This window comes from Ranitomeya imitator, chromosome 2 (genome assembly GCF_032444005.1).
Source record: "Ranitomeya imitator isolate aRanImi1 chromosome 2, aRanImi1.pri, whole genome shotgun sequence".
Classification (NCBI taxonomy): domain Eukaryota; kingdom Metazoa; phylum Chordata; class Amphibia; order Anura; family Dendrobatidae; genus Ranitomeya; species Ranitomeya imitator.
Genome location: NC_091283.1, coordinates 697,542,409 through 697,567,853, shown reverse-complemented (window position 1 = coordinate 697,567,853; position 25,445 = coordinate 697,542,409). Strand labels below are relative to the sequence as shown.

The 25,445-nt window shown below is 45.6% G+C and overlaps 2 protein-coding genes across 3 annotated transcripts in view; both read right to left on the bottom strand.

Moving 5' to 3' along the window:
* Positions 1-25,445, bottom strand: part of LOC138665532 (heparan-alpha-glucosaminide N-acetyltransferase-like) — a 1,558,440-nt gene that overhangs the window by 977,166 nt on the left and 555,829 nt on the right. The window lies entirely within an intron of this gene.
* LOC138667690 (uncharacterized) lies at positions 1,299-3,894 on the bottom strand. Its single transcript, XM_069755808.1, has 2 exons — positions 3,293-3,894; positions 1,299-2,399 (listed from the first exon to the last, which is right to left on the bottom strand). Exons 1-2 carry the CDS (start codon positions 3,421-3,423, stop codon positions 1,307-1,309), a joined length of 1,224 nt encoding a protein of 407 aa, XP_069611909.1. The 5' UTR covers positions 3,424-3,894; the 3' UTR covers positions 1,299-1,306.

The window sequence follows — 25,445 nt, the reverse complement described above, 5'->3', positions numbered from 1 at the left end:
CTAATGCGTTGTGTTTTGAAATAAAGTTCTTGTGCCTTTCCGTTTTCACCAAACAAATCTCCTATACGTTTTTTCATAGTAATAATAGAATTGTAAAATCCAATATTGAAAGTAATGTGTGTCACACAAAATTTGTGTGTTCCATAGTTTTGACGTATAATAACATGATCGGCTCCCACCTTGTCAAGCATTTTTAATCCTGCAGACTATTTGCATATGGAACCTGGCTTGACAAGGAGGGAGACGATCATGTTTGCAAAACTCTACAGAGTTAACACTATTGTACTCAGGATGGTAGAAATCGTCCTGAGTCAAATAGTGGCGACACTGTGAACATTGCTTCCACCTCACCTGACCAATAATCCTATGGTACATTAATAAAAGTATTATCCAACGATACCGACCAGTGATACGACTGGATCGAGATCGTTGTTTAGTTGTCGCGTGGTTGCTGGAGAGCTGTCACACAGACAGCTCTCCAGCGACCAAAAAAGAACAAGTCCCGTGTAATCTGGGTAAAAGCGCTTTGCCACACTCATGATGTTTACCATTGTAAATGTAATTTTAAAAATTACAAACAAACCTTACACTCCGGTGTGTGAAACGTCCATCGCCGTCAACTTCCCGTACTGTGGCAGCCCTAAAGCCCAGCACAGCGTTTATTATTAAGTCAACGGTGTGCTCAGCTTTACGGGCGTTAATCACAGTGTCAGTGCGGAAAGATGACGGCGAGGGACGTGGTAGACACCTTTTTATATTTGTGGGGTATTGTTCACTTTTTATTTGAGTGTTTAAAACAGTGCGCTAGTAACCCAATATTCCCTTGTTTAAAACAAAGACATCGCTGGATCGGTCTAAACTCGCCGATCCAACAATGACAGCGTCTGATCAGTTACCCAAAAAAAATTCCAAATCATTCGCTGACACCAAAAAACTCACAGCAGGGGCTCAATCGTTTTACGATTTCAGAAAAGATAACGTTGGTTACACAGAAGAAACCAACTTTATCTATACTGAAATCGTTGTGTGATGGTACATTGTTAAAAAACTTGACATATTGAGCAATGCTGTTTGTGTTTGTAACATCTGAGTACAATGAGCGACAGCCCTATAAAAAAAAGGAAATAACAAAGTGATACAATATTGTCACACATTGCACATCAGGTGTTACAAAGACAAGATTTGTGTGTACGGCGCAAGGTGTGATTTGGTGCAAACTTTATTTGAGACAATAAAAACCAAATTTTTTTTGAAAAAATATAACAAATTTATTTAGGGTACAGAAATAAAATTGGGGAAAATGTTTTTATGGGGTACCAATATCCGCAACTAAAGGGGATTCATATCCCACAGTTTTTTGGGGTGTAAAGGAGACCGAGGAGGAGGAGGACGAGGGGGAGGAAGCAGCATACTCTATCACACTAGACGGGATGCCGACATCAATCCAGGAAGTGGATGGTGGTGAGACGTGGAAAGTAGCAGGTGAGGGAGGAGGAGGGACGACCAGTGTCCTTGGCTGGCTACTCCGGCTCCGGGTCGACCCAGGCTGTGTTGATGGTGTACTCCTCGTTGACCCAGGCTGGGTACTGGGTGTGCTCCGTGTAGACCCAGCCTGGGTACTTGGTGTGCTCCGGGTCGACCCGGGGTGTTTTCTGGTGGTACTTAGGGGAGCAGCCATAGCCAAGGACGTACTGGTTGTTGTTGTCGTCATTCGCTTCTTCTTCTTTTTCCTCCTCTCTCCCTCTGGGTGTGGGTCGGCACCCCGTCTGTGTCCCCTTGAAGGCCTGTCAGGCTCAGAACTTTGGGGCTCTGTTCTGTGGTGGCGGTGGCGGTGGCGGTGGCCCTCAGCACGCGGAGCTCTGTGGTGGTGCTCTGCAGCAGGAGTCGGAGTCATGGCAGCCAGCGATGGTACTGCGGGCATATTTGTCGCTGACTGCATGACCCGAGCCTGCTGCAGAGCACTGACATATAAATTGTTGCAGCCCTGCATGAACGAAATCTGGAGTTCCGGCGTAAGATGTTCAACCATGCCGTTGTGAATGGCACTAAAAAAATGTTTGGCCGGCCTCGAGAGATCCGTTTCGATGTTTTCAAGACGCCGTTCGATATTGCACATTTTATCGCACAGCGCCTTGAAACCATTCTGAAATACGGTGCTCAGATGTAAAAATTCGGACATGGGCGCCCTGTCCGAGGCCCGCTGACGCTGTCGGGAAGACCCGAAGGAAGGAACGCCAGAGGCCTCGGCCAGGGGAACATCTGATGGACCGGCTGCCGGTTCGCCAGATTGTGTTGGTGCAGACCTGCTCTCGCTGTGGGATGGCTGCGACAGTTCAGATGGCGCTTCACAAAGGACCGCTCCAGAGGGTCGGACAGTCTCGCGGGTGCTGCTGTGTGTTCTGTGAAAACATAAGGAAACCATTAGTATACAAAATATCACATTTCACATGCGTCATTAAACTTTACCGCCAGGTATCCATTGCCGCCATAAATATTAAACTATTTTTAATATTGACACTGCATATGCACCATCAATATTAAAAAAAAGGTATTTCTAAATAGTAAACCAAGGTTGTGGTTTGCAACGCCAGACAATTATGCTGACGTTGGAACTGCCATGACGTCACGGTCATGTGACCGAGACGTCATCACAGGTCCTGCGAGCTGAGCAACCATGGGAACATAACCTGCCTTGCAGTAGAATGTATGCCGTATCTATTATATTTTACTTTTTTGTGTATAAAAAATCGTGGATACACCTGGATGGGCAATATACTACTCCACTATGAAATATTGGCTGGGCTTGGACAATCTACTATTTTTATGTATACTTCAGATTTTAGTGAAATTGCTAAAAGTCAAGCTCACCATTGCAGGAATCCCAGAAGGGAGCCGCTGTGTCAAGTGTGAGAAGACCAGAAATGAATTAAAGGTCAACGAGGTGTGAAAAGTAAAAACAAAATTCACTTTAATCAAAAGCAGAGGATGAAACATCTGCACAATACAATAAAAACACTATCTACGCGTTTCAGGGCTGATGTTCCCTGTCACCTGAAACGCGTAGATAGTGTCTATTGCATTGTGCTGATGTTTCATCCTCTGCTTATGATTGAAGTGGATAAAAGTATGTATTTTTTACTTTTCACACCTCGGTGAACTTGCCTTTTTTTCTTCATTTCTATACTTGGGACTTGCCAAAATAAATGGCTGGGCAATAAGCTACGTGGCTGGAATGTAGTATGTGAATATGCATGTTGTAAAAACTAGGTGTGTGCATAGGTACTATACTTACTCTCTGCTTTCAAGGACTGGTCGCAAGAACTGAAGTATACAGTTATACTTGTACACCGAGGTCCTTGAAGCGGCAGCACCACTACGAGTCTGTCCCTCAATTTTCAGGACCCTCCGGAAGCGGTCCTTCATGGAGCGCCATCTGGTCTTCAATTGTTTAACTGTGTATAAAGATAAAAAATAAAAAAGGTTTTAGATAATATATTGAAAACGATTACGCAACCGTGTGCAATCCCAATAGAAGACATCACAGACGGTTGTGTAATCCTGGCATGATGGGTCACAGCAGCATTTTGGAAATACTTACGGAAACTAGCTTTAGCCTTGGAGGAAGCGCTGTCGAAGCCATCCCACAGCAATTGTGCCACCTCCAACCACAGACGCCGCAATATGCCCTGGTCCGCGTGCTGGGGGTCACGGCTGTCCCACAACGGGCCCCGTGCTTCTATTGATGCCACCATAAGGTCGATATTAAGTGGCTCATCCAGGGCCCGTTGTGAAACCTAAAAAAAAATAGAAAATATTAATGTTTGAAAGATAAAAAAAATTGTCCCTACCTCCTCCACCGCCACCTACTACACACAACACCACAACCTCCCACCACCCCCCATACCCGCAAAAAATAAAAAAATAAAAAATTATAAGTTTGAAAGAAATACTTACGCTCCGTCCTGCAACCGCAGCTTGGCCCCGTGGTCCCTGCTGCTGCTCCCTCTCTTCCTCTTGGTTCTCCTCCTCACTTGAAGAAGCCTGCAAAATAGTTTACCAAAAAGTTGAGTGACCCATCTACAAATGACGGGGAATATAGTAAGCAATAGTAGATCATGTACTCACCGGACTCCTCATGACTAATAATGCAAATCTGAAATAAAGAACAAAATAACATTGATACTATGCTCCTATGCACAATCCAGCAATAAATAAATAAAAAAAAAAAAAAAAAAAATATTCATTTAAACCACAAAGAACATTGCACTCCAACTGAACTAAAGGTACTGTCACACTAGACGATATCGCTAGCGATCCGTGACGTTGCAGCGTCCTCGCTAGCGATATCGTCCAGTGTGACAGGCAGCAGCGATCAGGCCCCTGCTGGGAGATCGCTGGTCGGGGAAGAAAGTCCAGAACTTTATTTCGTCGCTGGACTCCCCGTAGACATCGCTGAATCGGCGTGTGTGACACCGATTCAGCGATGTCTTTGCTGGTAACCAGGGTAAACATCGGGTAACTAAGCGCAGGGCCGCGCTTAGTAACCCGATGTTTACCCTGGTTACCATCCTAAAAGTAAAAAAACAAACACTACATACTTACCTACCGCTCTCTGTCCTCCAGCGCTGTGCTTCTCTGCACTCCTCCTGCTCTGGCTGTGAGCGTCGGTCAGCCGGAAAGCAGAGCGGTGACGTCACCGCTCTGCTTTCTGGCTGCCCGGCGCTCACAGCCAGACCAGAGAAGCAGAGTGCCGAGGACAGACAGCGGAAGGTAAGTATGTAGCGTTTGTTTTTTTACTTTTTAGGATGGTAACCAGGGTAAACATCGGGTTACTAAGCGCGGCCCTGCGCTTAGTTACCCGATGTTTACCCTGGTTACCGGGGACCTCGGGATCGTTGGTCGCTGGAGAGCTGTCTGTGTGACAGCTCTCCAGCGACCAAACAGCGACGCTGCAGCGATCCGGATCGTTGTCGGTATCGCTGCAGCGTCGCTATGTGTGACGGTACCTTAACGCTGAGCAAACAACACTGCCACATTGATTAGATTAAACAAACAATGGCAGAGACAACCCAATGCCAGAGTACAAAAGCCTAAAGATAAGAAAACTAATCTACAACAGACCCAATGTAGTAATCACAAAAAAGGTTTTTTTTTTTTGTTTTTTTTTAAAGTACAGAATGAACGGAGCAAGACAAAAAACACAATATTTTTTTTAAAAGTAACACACAAAAAGTAAGGGCATAAACATTAATAACACACCGTACTTTACAATAAAACCGACAGGGACGGAGACAATAAAAGGCCATACAACGCCATACATCACAACCAGAAACATACAACGATGTCTTTACACAACCACAGTGCAGAACATAATACACATCTTGCAATAAAAAATTTATAAATGTAATAAAAGGGCGCAGAATCATTCTATACTACCATACTTTAATATAAAACCGACAGGGCCGGAGACTATTAAACGCCATCATATAACGCAAGAATAAAACATCACAACTGAATTAAAAAAATACCACCAAACCAAAAAATGGAAACGAAAAATCTATCCTAGAAAGAACAATAATCTAGGCCGCAGACAATGAAACGCCATCCTATACAACGCCATACATCACAACCAGACTAAAAATACCACAATATCTTTAACCACAGTGCAGAATATAAAACAAAACTTGCAAAAATAATTTTAAAAAACATGTAGAAAATGCAGAGAATCATTCTATACTTACATCTCTGGACAGCGGATTCTGGTGTTCTGGTGTGATGTGTTGCCTCTAGATGCTGCAGTAGAAGTGACCAACAATCCAACATTTTCTTTATATATGGGGGATGAATTTTATCACTGTTTGCACTGTCTAGACTCTTTTTTGTTTCTTTTTATCTAACGACGCATGCGTCGCACAATGCACGCAAAACGCACACCCGCGACGCAAGTGCGTCGTCAATACGTTTCAATGGGAAATTGTAACGCATTGACGACGCACGAGCGACGCAAGTGCGACGCGCACTTTTTTTGACGCTACAAAAATGCTACATGTAGCGTCTCCGACGCCACCCAGGTGCGGTGAAACGACGCATGCGTCGTGCGTTATACCGAAAACGCACGACAACGCAACGCATGCGTCCCCAATGATAGAGATAGGGGCGCATGACGCATGCGTTGCCATGCGTCGACAACGCAGCGTCGTATGACGCTAATGTGAACGTAGCCTAAGGTTGTCAAGGACAAGATCACAGACCTGCACAAAGCTTCAATGGGCTACAAAACCATACATAAGACACTGCGTGAGAAGGAGACAATTGTTTGTGCAATAGTAAGAAAATGGAAGAAATAAAAAATGACTGTCAATTGACATCGATCTGGGGCACCATGCAAAATCTCACCTCGTGGGGTATCCTTGATTATGAGGAAGGTGAGATATCAGCCTAAAATTATACAGGGGGAACTTGTTAATGTTCTCAATGTAGCTGGGACCACAGACATAAAAAAAAACATTGCTAACATAGTACACCGTAAAGGTTTAAAATCCTGCAGTGCCGAGAAGGTTACCTTGCTCAGGAAGGTACATGTGCATTCCCACCTGAAGTTTGCCAATGAAGACCTGGATGATTCTGTGAGTGATTGGGAGAAGGTGCTGTGGTCAGATAAGACAAAAATTGAGGTCTTTGGCATTAACTCAACATGGTGTGTTTGGAGGAAGAGAAATGCTGCCTATGACCCAAAGAACACCATCCTCACTGACAAACATGGGGGTGGAATCATTATGCTTTGGGGGTGTTTCTCTGCTAAGGGCACAGGACTACTTCACTGCATCAATGGGAGAATGGATGGAGCCATATACCGTAAAAACCTGAATGACAACCACCTTTCCTTTGCCAGGACATTAAAAATGGGTCATGTCTCAGTCTTCCAGCAAGATAATGACCCAAAACATACAGCCAACAAAGGAGTGGCTAAAAATGAATCACATTAAAGTCATGGAGTGGCCTAACCAGTCTCCAGACCTTAATCTCATAGAAAACTTATGGAGGAAGTTAAAGCTCTGAGTTGCCAAGCGACAGCCTCAAAATCTTAATGATATAGAAATGATCTGCAAAGAAGAGTGGACCAAAATTCCTCCTGATGTGTGCAAACCTCATCACCAACTAAAAAAAAGTTTGACTGTTGTGTGTGATGCAGCTGCAGTGCAGTGTAGCACAACCTCCAGCAGGGGGTGCTGGCGAGGGAAGAGAGACCGCACACTCACAGTGTAGCAACACTGAGCAGCCGCACAGGTGTCACAGGTAATGAAAACGTGGTCAGACGAGCTGAGTCAGAACCTGTCAGGAGCAGAAGTACCAGAAGTAACAACAATGCACTTAGTCAGAGACAAGCTAGAAGTCAGAGCCAAACGGGAGAGCGGTATCCAAAATGTGAGATGTAAGATGAAGTTGGAGAACAAGCTGTTGGGGAGCATGGTATCAGAGATGGAAAACAAGAGGCGGGGTACAGAGATCAGGCCAAGTCATACACTGTAGGGAAACAACCAGACAAACACTAAATCAGGGATAGGGAACAGGTCTAATACAAATGCGGGAAGTCAGAGGCAGAAGGATCACCAGGGTATACGGTTTAGCTGCTCTAGCCTGGAAGCATGAAATATCACTGACACTGGCCAGCAGACTGCAGAGGACTTAAAAAGCCCAGACAGCTCCAAAACGAGGTCAAGGAGATTAACCCCGCATGACCCGTCCAGAGAGATGATAGCAGAAAACAAATCATGAACTGGATCATGACACTGTGCTTGCCAACAAGAGTTTTGCCACCAAATATTAAGCCTAGTTTGCCAGAGGGATCAAATACTTATTTCTCACTGCAAAATGCAAATAAATGTATAGAATTCATACAATGTGATTTTCTGGATTTTATTTTTGCAATTCTATATTTCAATGGTAAAATTAACCTACCCTTAAAATAATAGACTGTTCATGTCTTTGTCAGTGGGCCAACTTACAAAATCAGCAAGGGATCAAATACTTATTCCCCACTGTATCTTCAGTTTGTTTTCACTTTGTGCCAGAGAAGTCTGTGTTTTGTTTTGCCATCCGGAGCGGTTTATGAACATTGAATAAACTTGCCTGGACATTGAAGCAATACCATTTCCTGTGCCTACCTCAAATGCAGCGGAGTGAGTACAAACCTCTACAATTGGTGCTAGAAGCATGGGCACAAATCCCACAGGGCAGTGTGACTGCCGCACAGATATTGCATGTCCTGGGTGAAAACGGCTGCAGGAGCGAAATCTGACAACAAGGAAATGGTAAAGCAACTTGTTCAGGTTAATCTCCAGCAGCAACAGATATGACAGCAGCAATATCATCATTGGCAGCAGTGGCAGCAGCAGCAGCACAGGTGGCAGATGGAACTCCTAGCCGAGGTGATCTGTGGCAGGCCAACCTCCCCAACCCCAAATCCAGGTGATGACTCTCACATGGGGAAGACGGTAAGAAAAGCATTGCAAAAGATGACCCCAGGTGATGAGGTTGAGGCATTCCTGATGGTGGTGTTTGAAATGGTGGTGGAGCTGGAGAAATTGCCTTCAGAGCAGTGTGCGGAGATTCTGGCGCCATATTTAACAGGTGAACCGCAGAAGGTGTATTATGACTTGGTGTTGCAGGATGCAAAAGAGTACAACAAGTTAAAGGCTGAGATATTGGCATGCTTAAGAGTGACTCTGACTATCAGGGTGCAACAGGAGCACCAGTGGGCTTATTGCAGTGACAAACCTCCCGGTCCCAAATGTTTGACCTCCTATACCTGGTCCAAAAATGTTTGCAACCTAAATCTCCCTCCCAGCACAGATGGTTGTCATAGACTGGTTAATACGCTTCCTACCAAGGCCGCTTGCCCAGGGAGATCCCCGCAATGTCCTAACTTAGTGAGCCTGGTGGAGAGGTGGCAGATGGTTGAGAGTTCCTTGGGGAAAAAAGGGGGCAGGGCATTCCCACACTGGGGTTCCCAGGGGGCGGAAACCAAAAAGAGGGTGGGATGTCCATGAGCCCAGGAGGTATCTGAGTCAAAGTCCCTGTTCAATAGTGTAATTTGTTGGAGGTGTCATACCCCAGGTCACAGAGCCACCCGTTGCCCCATGACCACCAAGACAATGGACTGCAGCATAGGACAGCGCTGCTCATATTTTGCATATGCCACCTGTAGTGATGTCCAGTGACGTATCTAGGGGGGGCAGCCAGGGCATGTGCCCCGGGCACAGCCGGCAGGGGGGCGCAGTCGGGCCACCTAAAGCGGCCGTCCGCAGTGTCTCCCCCCGGTGGCTGCTCTCTGCTGCCTCCCGGACTGGGAGTCAGCTGTTTTCTGTCAAGCTGACAGCTGGCACAGAGAAGCTGTGGCGCGCCGGCTCCCAGTGTTCAATTGTACTGCATCTGAGATGGGAGTACAATTGAAGCTCTGACAGCCGGGTCAGAGCGACGTCAGCAGCGTGATCAGGTCATGTGATCACGCTGCTGACGTCACTCGCCCGCGCTGCGGAGCAGAGTCAGAGATGCAGATCAGTGGCAAGTAGGGTTGTGCGACCTTTACTTTTATAGGATCGGGTCGGGTTTCACGAAACCCGACTTTTTCAAAAGTCGGGTCGAGTGAAATCGGCCGATCCTATAAAAAAGTCGGGGTCTGCCGAAACCCAATACAGTGCATTGGGTTTCCATGGTTACCAGGGTCTGAAGGAGAGGAAACTCTCCTTCAGGCCCTGCGATCCATATTTTAGTGTAAAATAAAGAATTAAAATAAAAAATATCGCAATACTTACCCTCTGACGCACCCTGGTACTAACCAGGAACCTTCCTCCTTCGAATCAGCGCTTCCAGGACCTTACGGTGACGTCGCGGTGACGTCGCGGTGACGTCGCGGCTTGTGATTGGTCGCGCGGCCGCCCATGTGACCGCTCGCGCGACCAATCAGAAGCCGTGATGTCACCGCGACGTCACCGAAGGTCCTGCAAGCGCTGATTCTTAGGAAGGAAGGCTGCCGGAAAGAAGCAGGGCGCGTCCGAGGGTGAGTATATTCCTATTAGGTATATACTCACCCTCGGACGTGCCCTGCTTCTTTCCGACAGCCTTCCTTCCTAAGAATCAGCGCTTGAAGGACCTTCGGTGACGTCACGGCTTCTGATTGGTCGCGCGAGCGGTCACATGGGCGGCCGCGCGACCAATCACAAGCTGCGACGTCACCGCAAGGTCCTGGAAGCGCTGATTCGAAGGAGGAAGGTTCCCGGTTAGTACCAGGGCGCGTCAGAGGGTAAGTATTGCGATATTTTTTATTTTAATTCTTTATTTTACACTTAAATCTGAATTCCGATACCAATTCCCGATATCTTAAACATATCGGGAATCGGTATCGGAATTCCGATTCCAGATTCAAAAGATCGCCGACTTCATGGCCGACCCCACACAGGGGTCGGGTCAGGTTTCATGAAACCCGACCTTGCCAAAAGTCGGCGACTTTTGAAAATTTTCGACCCGTTTCGCTCAACCCTAGTGGCAAGTGCTCCAGTGGAGCTGAAGACACCGAAGTTGCAGGGAGGAGAGTTAATGTAAATGGGAATGGGGGGATTTAATGTGAGTGGGGATGGGGCATATATTGTGGGGGGGAGATATAATGTGAGTGGGGATGGGGGGATTTATTATTGGATGGGGAGAATTAATGTGAGTGGGGATGGGGGATATATTGTGGAGGGGATTTAATGTGAGTGGGGATGGTGGGATTTATTGTGGGGGAGATTTAATGTGAGTGGGGATGGGGGGATTTATTATTGGATGGGGGAGATTTAATGTGAGTGGAGATGGGGGATATATTGTGGGGGGGATTTAATGTGAGTGGGGATGGGGGATATATTGTGTGGGGGATTTAATGTGAGTGGAGATGGGGGATTGATTGTGTGGGGGGATGGGGCTGTTTAATGTGTGGGGGAGATTTGGAGTGGGGATGGGAGATTTAATGTGTGGGGGGGAATTTGGAGTAAGGATGGGGGATTTAATGTGTGGGGTGAGATTTGGAGTGGAGATGGGGTTATTTATTGTGTGGGGAGATTTGTAGTGGGGATAGGGGGATTTAGTGTGTGGGGGAGATTTGAGGATACAAAATGAAGAGCAAATGGGGAGATGGGGGGCATGTATGAGGAAACAGTACAGGGGAAAGGGGGGCATGTAGGTGAAAACAGTACGGGGTAATGGGGGGCATGTATAAGGAAAAAGTACAGGGGAATGGGGGCATGTATGAGGAAACAGTACCGAGGAATGGGGGGCATATATGAGGAAACAGTATGGGGGGATGGGTGCAGACAGTATGGCGAGCAAATGGGGAAATGTATGCAGACACAGTATGAGTAGCGATGTGAAAAACGTATGTGGACAGAGTACGGGGAGTGAGGGTGCTGGGATGTGTGCATGCGCAGCATGAGAGGACAGTGTAAGGGCACAGCCAGGAGGGGACAGTATAACTAGGAGGGGGAGTGTGATGAGAGGGTACAGTATAAATACTGGTCCTTATAGGGGGGACACAGTATGTGAGGACAATGTGAAAATGGGGGCCGGTATGGAAAAGATAGGTCAGTGTAAAGTGCATGTACCATAAGAGGGACAGCGTGGGGTCATATTTTATGCAAACAATATCGTGAGGGGCAATTTTTTATTCAGGAGCATTATAATGACACTTCTATCTTTAAGGGCATCATGTGGAGATTTTCTGCAAAAGAGCGGAGAAGATGGAAGTCTGCAGAGACGGCTGTGGATGAGAAAACTCATCATGGGGTCTGGACAAGATGAAGAAAAGAAGAACGGCTCCAGAGATGATGTCATCTATAAGGTACCTGGATGTAAATGTTATTTGTGATACTGACTAATTCTCATGTTTTTATTTATGTTAGGAGCATTAAAGGGGATGTCCAGATTTGTAATGAGTCTGCAGTCATTCTTTGTGACTGCAGACTTCTGAATTCTCACACTGCTGACTGCACACTGTCAGGGTTATCTTGTGCTGGCGATTTACATACATGCAGTCATGTGCTGACTAGACACGTGTGGCCTCACTCAATGAAAACGAACTGAGTGAGGCCGGGCACGTCTAGTCGGACTGTGGTCAGAAGTATACAAATCACATGCTTGTGCTGACATGACTGTCCACCGGCCAGGGAGAATCCTAAAAGTGTGCTGTGCATTAGTTGTGAGAATTCAGTAGCCTGCGATGTCAGTATTCAGCTCTGCAGGTTCCAGTAGTCATCACATGGACACTTCAATCATATGTGATTTTCATACTTTTGGTCCTGTGACAACGAGCTTCTCTTCTGCTTCTCTGTTTTTCACTGAACATTGAGAACGTTAGAGAGAGGAGCTCGTGGGTACATGACTAAGTGTGCAAATCACATATGCTCTGGAGGGGGGGGGGGGGGGCCCAAACTGAATTCTTGCCCCAGGTGCCAGAAAACCTAGATACACCTTTGGTGATGTCCCTCAACCCTGCGAGAGGCCGTTGACAGTAAACGATGTGTAAATGACTGGTCTGCTGGACTCGGAGTTTGGTAACCCTAGTGAGGGCCACAATTTCCCATCGGCTTATTCCTAGAAAGAGGGTGGGTGTCCACTGTATCCATGGAGACACTAAGGACTACCCTGTGGCCCAAGTGGTCATAAACACAAAACTGTGGCACCAAGTCCCATGAGGTCAGCGTGGTCAAGGACCTATTGCACTATTATAATAGTGCGGGACTTTGTATTATTTTGGGACTTGTGGGGGAAAAGGAGGACATCTGGTTGTCCAGACAACAGTCAGGTTGTTCTCAAAGAAACCTTGATTCAGGCTGTGAATGACAGGTTTCCATTTTGTGTACTTGTTGGCGATGAGTATGAGGCAGCATCCACTGAGCTGGAGGTGTCCAGGGGAAACTTTGGAACTGCCCAACTCATGGATCTAACTCTTAAAGGGGCATTTGAAAATGTATCTGTATTAAATGGTGTGCCTCAGGAGTCGGGGGTCGACAGTCAGTTCCTTCATTTTCCTTTGGTTGGAGATCTGCTTTTTAGGATAACCAAGCCTAGAGGTGAGGTGATACAGCAGTCATTGGTACCAAGGCCCTATAGACGCAGGGTGTCAGACATGGCTCATTCCCATGTGTTGAGTGGTCACCTGGGGGCAGGTAAGACCCGGGAGCGCATTCTGCAGAGATTCTACTGGCTTGGGTGTTACAGACGAATTGTGAACAATTGTCGCTCCTGCCCCATGTGTCAGCTGACCTTCCCAGTAGGCCACCTCCGCAGTCCTACTATCTGCTACCATTGCCCATCATTGAGGTGCCATTCGAATGAATAGCAATGGACTTGGTGGGATCCCTGGTAAAATCCGCAAGAGGACATCAATATATATTAGTGGTCTTGGATTATACTACTCAGTACCCAGAGGCGGTACCCTTAAGAAATGCTTCTGCCAAATGCCAAGTGTATCTCTAAGCAGCTGATCCATATCTTCTCCTGAACAGGGCTGCCAAAGAAGATATTAATGGACCAAGAGACCCCATTCACGTTGAAGGTCATGAGGGAGTTGTACAAGACCCTGCACATTTCCCAGCTGAGAACCTCAGTATGCCATCCCCAGACTGATGGACTGGTGGAGAGGTTTAACAAAGCCTTGAAGGTGATGCTAAAAAAAGCAGTGGAGAAGGACGGCCGAGACTGGGACTGGGACTGTCTGCTTCCTTACTGGTTGTTCTCCATCAGGGAAGTTCCCCAAACTTCCATCAGCTCCTCCCCATTTGAATTGCTTTATAGACAACACCCTCGAGGACTCCTGGATGTGGTGAAGGTATCCCGGGAAGCTGAAACCACACCCTGTAGAAGCGTGGTAGAGCATGTCATCCAAATGGAAGAGAGGATTGCAAACATGATGCCCATTGGAAAGGAGCACCTCCTAAATGCTCAGGAAGCCCAATCCAGAGTATATTATAAGATAGACAGGGTAAGACAGTTCAATCCAGGGGATCAAGTACTGGTGCTGGTGCCCACGGTGGAGAACAAATTCCTGTCCAAGTGTCAGGGTCGCTATAAGGTAGTGGAGAAAGTTGGTGATGTCAACTACAAAATCCACCAGCAGAAGCCCTACTAGATGTACCACGTGACCCCGATTAAACTGGCAGGACAGAGAACCTGTGGAAGCTCCTGGTGGCTGGCCAAGTCCAATGTCAGTGTGGAGGATGTTAAGGTAGCATACACCTTGTCCCGTTCACAGAAGCAGCAGTGCCGAGAGTTGCTGCAGCATAACAAAGATCTGTTCACAGAACTTCCAGGTTGTATGAAGGTCATAAAACATGAGGTCCTGAAGCTTTATCGGATTCACGAAGCCTGCCAAGAGATGATCTCAAAGGAGGTGAAGCATATGCTGAGCCTGGGAGTCATCGAGGAATCCAAGAGTGGCTGATCCAGTCCAATAGTTTTAATGCCAAAACCGGATGGGGAATGGCGATTTTGCAATGACTATAGGAAGCTGAACGAGGTGTCTGATGCTTACTCAATGCCCTCAATGTGGACCCCACAAGAGGTACGCAGCGGCCTGCCTGGACTATATTTTGATCTTCAGCCAGGATTGGAGAAGCCAACTGACCAAAGTCAAGGCAATATTTGATGCTCTACGGAAGGTGGGGTTTTCCATAAACCCAAAGAAATGTGCCTTGGGAATGGAGGAAGCGAGATATTTGTAGGCAGGGGTGAAATAAAGCCCCAGATATATAAAGTTGAGGCGATCCAGAGCTGGCCAAAACCCCTCTCAAAGAAGCAGGTCAGGTCATTCCTGATTATCCCAAACTTCGCCCTGGCAGCTGCCTCTCTGACAGACCTCCTTAGAGGAACAAAGTCGGCTATGGCCAAGTGGTCTCCAGAAGCTGAGACCGGCTTCCAGTAACTGAAGTTGACCCTGTGTATACAGCCAATGCTGGTAGCACCCGATTGCTCCAAGGAGTTGTGGTCCAGACGGACTCATTGGATCTTATCTCGACATGAACAGGGAAGAGCACCCTATCTTAGCCAGAAGTTGTCATCCTGCAAGTAAAAGTATTCATAGTGGAGAAGGAATGTTTAGCCATCAAGTGGGCGTTGGACTCTCTAAGGTACTATCTCTTAGGCATGAGGTTCAGACTAGAGTTGAACGACTTTTACTTTTTTAGGATCGAGTCGGATTTCGCGAAACCCGACTTTTTCAAAAGTCAGGTCGGCTGAAGTCGGCCAATTATTGCAAAAAGTCGGGGGCCGACCGAAACACGAAACCCAATGCAAGTCAATGGGGAATCAAAGTCGGCAGTGAGTGGAGGACAGGAAAACACCTACAATGCGCATTTTATTGCCAAAAACATCAATTCGTATTACTGAAGCTTGTCAATCGTAATTTACTTTATAATAATAGTTAGGCATTGAAAACAGGGGGTCATTTGGCTAAAGTTCTGGGGGAGTAGGGCTGGCTCAAGATTTTCGTGGGCCCAGGAAATGCGGAATACGACACGGCGGTGGAGCAGGGAGAGGCAAGTATTTCAACTTTGCAAGTGCTGTGATCCTGAGCAAGCGGGGGGGGGGCACTTGTTGGCACTGGCACAGGGCCCTTCATAGAACGGCGGTGTGCTTGACGGCGGGCGGCGCCTCCCACTGCCAGAGACACTTTTGCGTACTATGAGGGGCCCTATGCCAGTGCCAACGAGTATGCCCCCCACCTGATGAAGGAACTTGCACTTTCATCTGCACCTTCCTCTTTGTCCCCGTGTAAGGTGGTATAGTATGCGGGAAGGGGAACCTGACCTTCAGCAGGGTCAGATTCTGGCTGTGTAGAGTGCAAGGGGAATGTAGTGGTCTGGGTCAATGTACCAGCAGACTCATCTAGCAGTCGCTGGGCAATGGGCAGGATGAGGAGGAAACACAGATATAGGCCCACCATAAAAAAGTAGACAGGCAGAATCTCCAGCGTGTTTCTTTACTCACCCGTGCTGCAGTCAGTTCTTCCCTTCCCCATGTTTTTCATGCTTTCTGCCAGACGTTTAGCCATACCCTTAGCACAACGCGCTCTCCCGCCCTTTTAAAGGGCCAGCGAATGCACTTGCTATTTGCTCCCCAGCCAATGGCTGTAGGAAATTATGTACCGTATATACTCGAGTATAAGCCGAGATTTTCAGCCCAAATTTTTGGGCTGAAAGTGCCCCTCTCGGCTTATACTCGAGCCAAGGTAGGTGGCAGGGTCGGCGGGTGAGGGCGCTGAGGCATACTTACCTGCTTCCAGCGATCCTGGCGCTCCCCCTGCCGTCCCACGGTCTTCGGTGCTGCAGTTCTTCCTCTATCAGTGGTCACGTGGGACCACTCATTAGAGAAATGAATAAGCGGCTCCACCTCCCATAGGGGTGGAGCCGCCTATTCATTTCTCTAATCAGCGGTAACGGTGACCGCTGATAGAGGAAGAAGCTGCGGCACCGAAGACAATAATGAACGGTGCAGAATACTATATGGGGCAGAGCTATAGGGCAATAATGAACGGTGCAGAGCACTATATGGGGCAGAGCTATAGGGCAATAATGAACGGTGCAGAGCACTATATGGGGTACAGCTATAGGGCAATAATGAACGGCGCAGAGCACTATATGGGGCAGAGCTATAGGGCAATAATGAACGGCGCAGAGCACTATATGGGGCAGAGCTATAGGGCAATAATGAACGGTGCAAGAGCACTATATGGGGCACAGCTATAGGGCAATAATGAACGGTGCAAGAGCACTATATGGGGCACAGCTATAGGGCAATAATGAACGGTGCAGAGCACTATGTGGGGCACAGCTATAGGGCAATAATGAATGGTGCAGAGCACTATATGGGGCACAGCTATAGGGCAATAATGAACGGTGCAGAGCACTATATGGGGCACAGCTATAGGGCAATAATGAACGGTGCAGAGCACTATATGGGGCACAGCTATAGGGCAATAATGAACGGCGCAGAGCACTATATGGGGCAGAGCTATAGGGCAATTATGAACGGCGCAGAGCACTATATGGCACAGCTATGGGGAAATAATGATCTATTTTTATTATTGAAATTCACCGGTAGCTGCTGCATTTCCACTCTAGGCTTATACTCGAGTCAATAAGTTTTCCCAGTTTTTTGTGGCAAAATTAGGGGGGTCGGCTTATACTCGGGTCGGCTTATACTTGAGTATATACGGTATATATTGCTTCCTCCCCACTATGGAGGTGCTTGAGCAACCTTCCTGTTTTGCAATAAAAATAAATAATTTTATTGACAAAAATAAACATACAAGTTTAAAAAACTTTTTGAAACAAGAATTTGTCTTAATGGGTGGACACAAATATGGCCCTGAAAACACAGGGTAGATTTTACTTAAACAATGAGCTAAATTCCATAATGATTAATGAAATCATATAACAATATTTCTTGCAAAATATATATTATAAATAAGTCTTATTGGTTTTAGGACAAATACATGCATAATGCTAATATAGCCATAATTAGAGGTGTCCACATAGACCAATATAGAGACGGTTGAAAAATTCTGTGCAATAAGACTTGGCTCAAATTATTGAATATATTATAGCAATTTGCTGCCCTCTACATCAAGTGTATATTTTACAGTGATAGCTCTATATCTCCACCCGGGAGGGATAAAGTGCTCAGTGCTTATTTGAAACAATATTATTCCATGCCATCATGGGAGTATATATGAAATAATGTGCACAAAGTGCTGCTGATTTTTGCAGTGTATAAATCTATGATGAGAGGCAAGCATGAGATTTAAATAAAGCTATAATACATGACCTGGTTTTCAGGATGGCGCCCCGACGCGCCTTTCGCATTTTGCTTCTTCTAATGGGGGAGTCGTGATGATTTTTATGTTTTTTTATTCTTTTTATATTTTTAAACAATTTTTTTTTACTTTTGGCATGCTTTAATAGCCTCCATAGGAGGCTAGAAGCTGAAATAGCATGATCGCCTCTGCTACATAGAGGTGATGCTCAGATCACCTCTATGCAGCATAAGTACAGGCTTTCTATGAGCGCCAACCAGTCTAGGGTTGAGCGACTTTTCATTTTTTGAGATCGAGTCGGGTTTCACGAAACCTGGGTAAATCAAAAACCGGGTCGAGTGAAATCAGCCAATCTTATTGAAAAGTCGGGGTCGGGGATCGGCCGAAACACGAAATCCAATGAAAAGTCAATGGAAAATTTTCTTTTTTTATATTTGCTTCAGCGCGATATATCAGAAAAGCCGGTAATTCAATTGCCGGCTTTTCATTTCTCATGCCTAAACCCGACATGATATGAGACATGTAAATTTTTTCCGCGATTTAACCCTTAAAGTTAATAGCTAGGCCGCCGAAATGTGTCTCTATGACATATCAGATCGCCGACCGCCGACCCGATCCCAGAGTGGGATCGTGTCGGGTTTCACGAAACCCGACTTTGCTAAAAGTCGGCGACTTTTGAAAAGTGACGATCTGTTTCGCTCAACCCTACCGACCACTGGGTGGTGCTCATAGCAATCTGCCATCAACAACCATAGAGGCTCTGGTTATGATGGCAATGCAGCGATGACCCTCGATCACGTGACGGGGGTCGTTGCTGCGCATATTTCCGGACCGGCATTCGGAAGTGCATTTAAATGCCCACTGTTTGACAGCGGCATTAAACTGCTTAATAGGGGCGGGCGGATGGTGATTCTGCTCACGCCTATTGCGGGCACATGTCAGCTGTTAAAAACAGCTGACAGGTCACGGCTCTGAGGTGGGCTCACTGCCAGAGCCCACCACAAAGCGGGTGATACTGCCAGCTGACGTACTATTCCATCAGCTGGCAGTAAGGGGTTAAGAAACAACAGTTTTTAGTCTACATTATGATGTCCGAGACACTATATACATGTGCATCGATGTCAGCAGCAAAAGCAATTATTCAGAAGTGTTTTGCAGACCACTTTCCTTTAGGCCGGCATCACACTAGGTGTATGAAAATACGGTCCGTTTTTTACGGCCATAATACGCAGAAATGTTCCCAAAATAGTGATCCGTATGTCATCCGTAGGCAGGGTGTGGCAGCGTATTTTGCGCATCTCATCCTCCGTATGTAATCCGTATTGCATCCGTACAGCAAGATTTTCTCACCGGCTGGCAAAACGGACATACAATGGATCCATGGGCTCAAATATTCGTTAAAACATACATACAGTCTATATATATCTACTATATAATTGTCTAAGGGTCACTTCCATCTTTCTGTCTGTCTGTTTGTCCTTCTGTCTGTCACGCATACTCATTGGTCGCGGCCTCTGTCTGTCATGGAATCTAAGTCGCTGATTGGTCTCGCCAGCTGCCTGTCATGGCTGCCGCGACCAATCAGCGACGGCCACAGTCTGATTAGTCCCTCCCTACTCCCCTGCAGTCAGTGTCCGGCGCCCGCTCCATACTCCCCGCAATCACCGCTCACATAGGTTTAATGCCAGCGGTCACGAACCACGTTATGCCGCGGGTAACTCACTCCGTTACCGCCACTATTAATCCTGTGTGACCAAGTTTTTACTATTGATGCTGCCTATGCAGTGTCAATAGTAAAAACATCTGTTAAAAATAATAAAACAAATAAAAAATCATTATATACTCACCTTCTGCTGCCTTTCCGGCTCCTCGCTACGCTCCGGTAACCGCAACATGCAAGCGGCAACTTCCGGTGGCAAGGATGGTATGGTAGAAGGACCTGCCATGACGTCACGGTCATGTGACCGCGACATCATCACAGGCCCTGCGCGTCTGTGCGAGAACGGCCTGCCATGATGTCACGGTCATGTGACCGCGACGTCATCACAGGTCCTGCGCGGTTGCACGAGAAGGACCTGCCATTACATCACGGTCATGTGAACGCACTACAAGGGGCCCTCGGAAGGTGAATATATGTTTATTTTTTATTTTTTAACCTGTGACATACTATACAATGTATTATGTGGCTGGGCAATATACTACGTGGCTCTGTGCTGTATACTACGTCGCTGTGCAATATACTACATGGCTCTGTGCTGTATACTATGTCACTGGGCAATGTACTACGTAACTGGGCAATATACCACGTGGCTGGGCAATATACTACGTCACTGGGCAATATACTCCATGACTGGGCAATATACTACGTGGCTGGGCAATATACTACGTGGCTGGGCAATATACTACGTGACTGGGCAATATACTATGTGGCTGGGCAATATACTACGTGGGCTGTGCAATATACTACGTGGACATGCATATTCTAGAATACCCGATGCGTTAGAATCGGGCCACCATCTAGTGTATATATATATATATATGTATATATATATATATATATATATATATGTGTGTGTCAGTGAGACATCACCACAGGTCCTTAACAGATACACCTCTTTGGGTGAGTTTGTAGGTGACTGAACCCACCTATCTTTTCAATCACCTGGAAGCCTTCCCAATGTAAACAAATCCCTCAGCAGTAGATCTGCTTGAACAAAACATACCCAGGCTTCCATCACAGGGCAACCCACCTCTGCGATACATACCACCCATTAATCACATGACCAGTCGCTATGCTATATATATATATATATATATATATATAAACTCAAAAAAAAGGAAAAGCAGCACAAAATAATTGAAAAAAAGTGGACTTTAATGCCTGAACAATGTGGCAACGTTTCGGATGTGTTATCCTTTGTCAAGCCAAAACGTTGCCACGCCGTTCAGGCATTAAAGTCCACTTTTTTTCAATTAGTTTGTGCTGCTTTTCCTTTTTTTTTGAGTTTATTACTTTTTGACCATTGGATTGCTGGTCGGGAGAGCTCTACATGCCTTGTAAGGTAGTAATTTGATGCTGTTCCAATTTTTTCACTATATATATATATATATATATATATATATATATATATATATATATATATATATATATATATATATTTCATGCAGCGCTGGATAGCAGAAAGGCCGGTAATTCAATTGCCGCCTTTTGCTATCTCCTTCCCAAACCCGACATGATATGAGACATGGTTTACATACCATAAACCATTTCATATCCCTTATTTTTTTACATATTCCTCATTCCGCCATTTATTCCATGACGCTTTACATGTAGGGAGGGGTATACATAAAAACAAGTACGATAATCTTAAACAATACAAGTCATAACTGGTACAGGAGGAGAGAGGACTCTGCCCGCGAAGGCTCACAATCTACAAGGGATGGGTGAGAATACAGTAGGCGAGGGTAGAGCTGGTCATGCAGCAGTTTGGTTGATTGGTGGTTACTGCAGGTTAAAGGCTTGTCGGAAGAGGTGGGTCTTCAGGCTCTTTTTAAAGGTTTCATTAGTAATGCTACAAGTGTATGTGTGTAAAATTTTGGGGATCCAGCTGTTAAAATAAAGAGTTAAATCATGGAAAAAATTGGCGTGGGCTCCCGCGCAATTTTCTCCGCCAGAGTGGGAAAGCCAGTGACTGAGGGCAGGTATTAATAGCCCAGAGAGAGACCATGGTTATAGGCCCCCACCTGGCTAAAAATATCTGCCCCCAGCCACCGCAGAAAAGGCACATCTGTAAGATACGCCTATTCTGGCACTTAGCCTCTCTCTTCCCACTCCCATGTAGCGGTGGGATATGGGGTAATAAAGGGTTAAAATAAAAAAAAACAATATCCCATACCTTCCGTCGTTCAATCTTGTCCCACGCTGTAAATCTATCTGCAGGGGTTAACTCATTTTACGAGCAGGAGCCTGCTAATACAGCCGCCCCTGCCTGTAAAAACTCGGGGAAGGAATGGAAAGCAAGGTAACATAGCTACCTAGACTTGCGGTGCTGCGCCCCCTGCTGGCATAAACTCAGATGAACTCGAGCGTGAGAAAATACTCTGAAAAATTCCCACGCTCGCGCACCGTACCCAGCCTCTTGTGCGGTACCACCAGCGGAACACGGTTGCGAAAATGCCACTGCCGTGATCAGCCAAATTATTCACTGACTGCCGCCATCTTTGTACAGGAGGAGCACATGCGCAGTTTTAATTTACTGCGTCCACGCACGCGAGGGGTGAGTGCACATAGGAAAGAGGACACACAGGAGGGAGACAGCTCAAAAGAGAGAACATATGAGGGAAGAAGACAGCACAGTGATGGAGAAAAAGAGAGCACACAAGGGGGAGAGCACACAAGGGGGAGAGCACATGGGTTCACAGGTCAAAGAAGAGATGACACGAGAGGAGAAGACAACAGATGGGGAGAGAGAAAGTGCACAGGGGTGAGAGAGACAGAGCACAGGGGGGAGACAGCTAAAACGGGACAGCACATGAGGGGAGAACACAGCACAGGAAGGAGAGAGACAGCAGCAGACAAGGGGGGTAGCACATGGGGTAGACAGGTCAAAGAAGAGAGCACAGATGGGAGAAGTCAGCACATGGGGAAAGAGTGTGGATAGGTGGGTGAGCACATATGGGGGAGAGATTCACACTTGAGTTCAAGGGTGATATTACCTCCCCTAATATTGGTCTGTACAGACTCCAGACCCATAATCTTAACTCCTGTGCTGCAGCAATTGTGTGTGTTGAAAAAATGTGCTGCCACTGATGTCAAAGTTTTGCCTTTATCCTTGTCCTTTTTGGCTGTATGAATGTTGGAGAGATGTTGTTGAATCCTCTTCCTCAGTTCTTGAGTAGTCTGTCCGAAGTAAATTTTTGGACATCTGCAAATCAATGCATTGACCAGATTTTTGGACTTACAATTGAAATAAGTTTTTGAATGGATTCAGAAAGAGACCAGGAAGTGAAATCTCATTACTACCTGTAGTCAAATGACAAATGTTACAACCCCCACAGGGAAAAGTGCCCCATAAACAAAGTCTTGCTGGGTGCTGTACAAAATGGCTACGACTGATGTAATCTTTGAGACATTTAGCTTTCAAATTAGGTTGAGGAGCAATATATGGAGTCAACTTTGGTTCATTAGACAGGATCCCCCAATACATTGATAAGATGTCCAGAACATCTTGCCATTGATTATTGTAAGTAGTGACAATACCAAGTGATTTAGCTAACTTACGGGGACATGGCTTTAGTAGCTTTCTCCGATCACTGTCTTTTGCCACACAAAAGGCTTTAGAAATTACATTTTTGGGGTATCCTCTGTCTTTGAAAAGCCCGGTGAGGTCTTGAGCCTGAGTTAGGAAATCCTTATGAGTAGAACAGTTTCTCTTCAGATGAAAAAATTGTCCCTTAGTGATGCCATTTTTTAGATGTTGATGGAGGAAACTTGAATAGTTTCACTATTCGTGAATGTAGGTTTTCGATACAGGTTTCAAATGACCCGAAAATTCTTAATGGACAGCTTGAGGTCCAAAACGTCGACCGTGGAGGCAGAAAATTATGCTGTAAGACGTATATTAAAAGCATTGTTTTTCAAACTTCTGACAAAATGCTCATGCACTATTATATCTTAAACTTTATAATTATACACAGTTTCTTATATCTCTTGGACTCTATTTTTTTTTCATGGTGCATTTATGTGCCCTGGATCGGTACATTCGTTGCCTCAATTATCTCTTTGGCTCTACTACATCTTGTGTGCCACGGCGCGTGCGCACAATTAAGTTTGTTTATTTTGGTGATGGTAGCGTTTCTTGTTCTTATGTTATGCTTTATGCATGCGGTTCATGCATGCATTTTTCACTTAATAACTGTGGCTCTCTTTTTGTTAGTACGCATGCGCATCTGCAAATTTTAACGAATATGAGACTTCAGAGCTACCCTCATGTAGGCATAGATGCTTAAATATTGCAGTTACGTCATCAAGATTGGTTGTATAGGATCATTGTTGTCACTACATTCTTTAGAGTTAGCTATTATGCGTGCTTATTAAAATAGAATAAAATAAATCAAACTACAAATCCATATAGTGCTCTATTTTTATTTTGTTAGACTCTATCCTGTTACGTGTTGGGTCTCATCTGTTTATCCATGATATATCCATGCACCGCTGACTTCTATATATGTTGCATTAGCAAGCTTTATGGCTCCGCTTTATCTCGTGTATTACGGCGCGTGCGCACTAATATATCTTTTTGGGATCTTTGAGTCATTCGGCCCTTTGCGCATGTGTTGGTCTTTTGACCATATGCTATGCTTCACGCATGCGGTTCACATATACTTCGCATAACCTAATGACTGAGGCTTCCCTACGATCAGCGCTAGTCAGTGCGCATGCGTATTGGGTAATGCCTACCAATATGAGACTCCGGTGCCATCATCACCTATGCGCATGTGCTCTTTTATTTTTGTTTTGTTGCCATGGTTGGGTTGCATTGCAGTGCATTTCAACCCTGTATCGAAAACCTACATCCATGAATAGTCTTTTACACTATTCAAGTTTCCTCCGTCGACATCTAAAAAATGGCATCCCTAAGGGACAATTTTTTCATCTGAAGAGAAATTGTTCTACTCAGAAGGATTTCCTAACTTTACACTGCATTGCTTCACACAAAGGGATGTTTCACACATTTTCTATCTGTCTGCTGTGTATATTATGTATGTTATGGTTGGTTTTATCCACATCATTGTGTGTCTATTTGAGGCATTTAATTTAGTCCAGTTATAATCTTCTATGTGCTGACCATATCCATTCTTATTTCACATAAGCTTATTATTTTGTATATTGAGCATGAGAGTTTAGTCACATGTTTGGGGGACTGTAGCCCTATTACGGGCAATTCAGTTTTGCACTTATGTCATTTTATGACTTTTAATTGTTTTTATCTTGGTGTTGCTTCTTTTTGTACCTAATAAAATATTTGAGTATCTCTCTGTGGTGATCCCTGTCTCACGGTCGGTAGCTTTTCTCTCTCTATTTATATCTCTTGCTTATACAGGCCTCAAGGTGTATCCCCTTTTTATTGTGTGGTGCCCTCTAGCATCTTTCCTCATCTAGAGCCATATCTAACCTCACCATCAGAGGCTCTAGTGAACAGTTAGGTGCTCACTTAGTCATGCCCCCCAGGCTCTCCACGGTCTGTGGTGCAGTCGTTCCACAAAACACGTCTGTGACACTGCCTAGCCTTTGCTAGTTAGCTTATATAGAGGGACTTTACGTCAATTTTTTTCTGTGGTCCCCCTGTAAACTAGCCAGTAAAGGCTTACTAAATAGCTGTGACCTGATATTAAAAGCTTGAGAACCTCTATGGCTATTGGCTCCTTCCCAAAATATCAATATCAGCCCCCGGCCGTCGGCTTTCCCTCTGCAGGTTATGAAAATGATGCGGTAGCCCACAAAATTTTTATCATTTTTTGTAAAAAATAACAGGTATCGCTGTGCATACCGATTTCTGCCAGTTGCTGTTTTGCTACAGTCTATGTATGTTCTTTCTGTTAA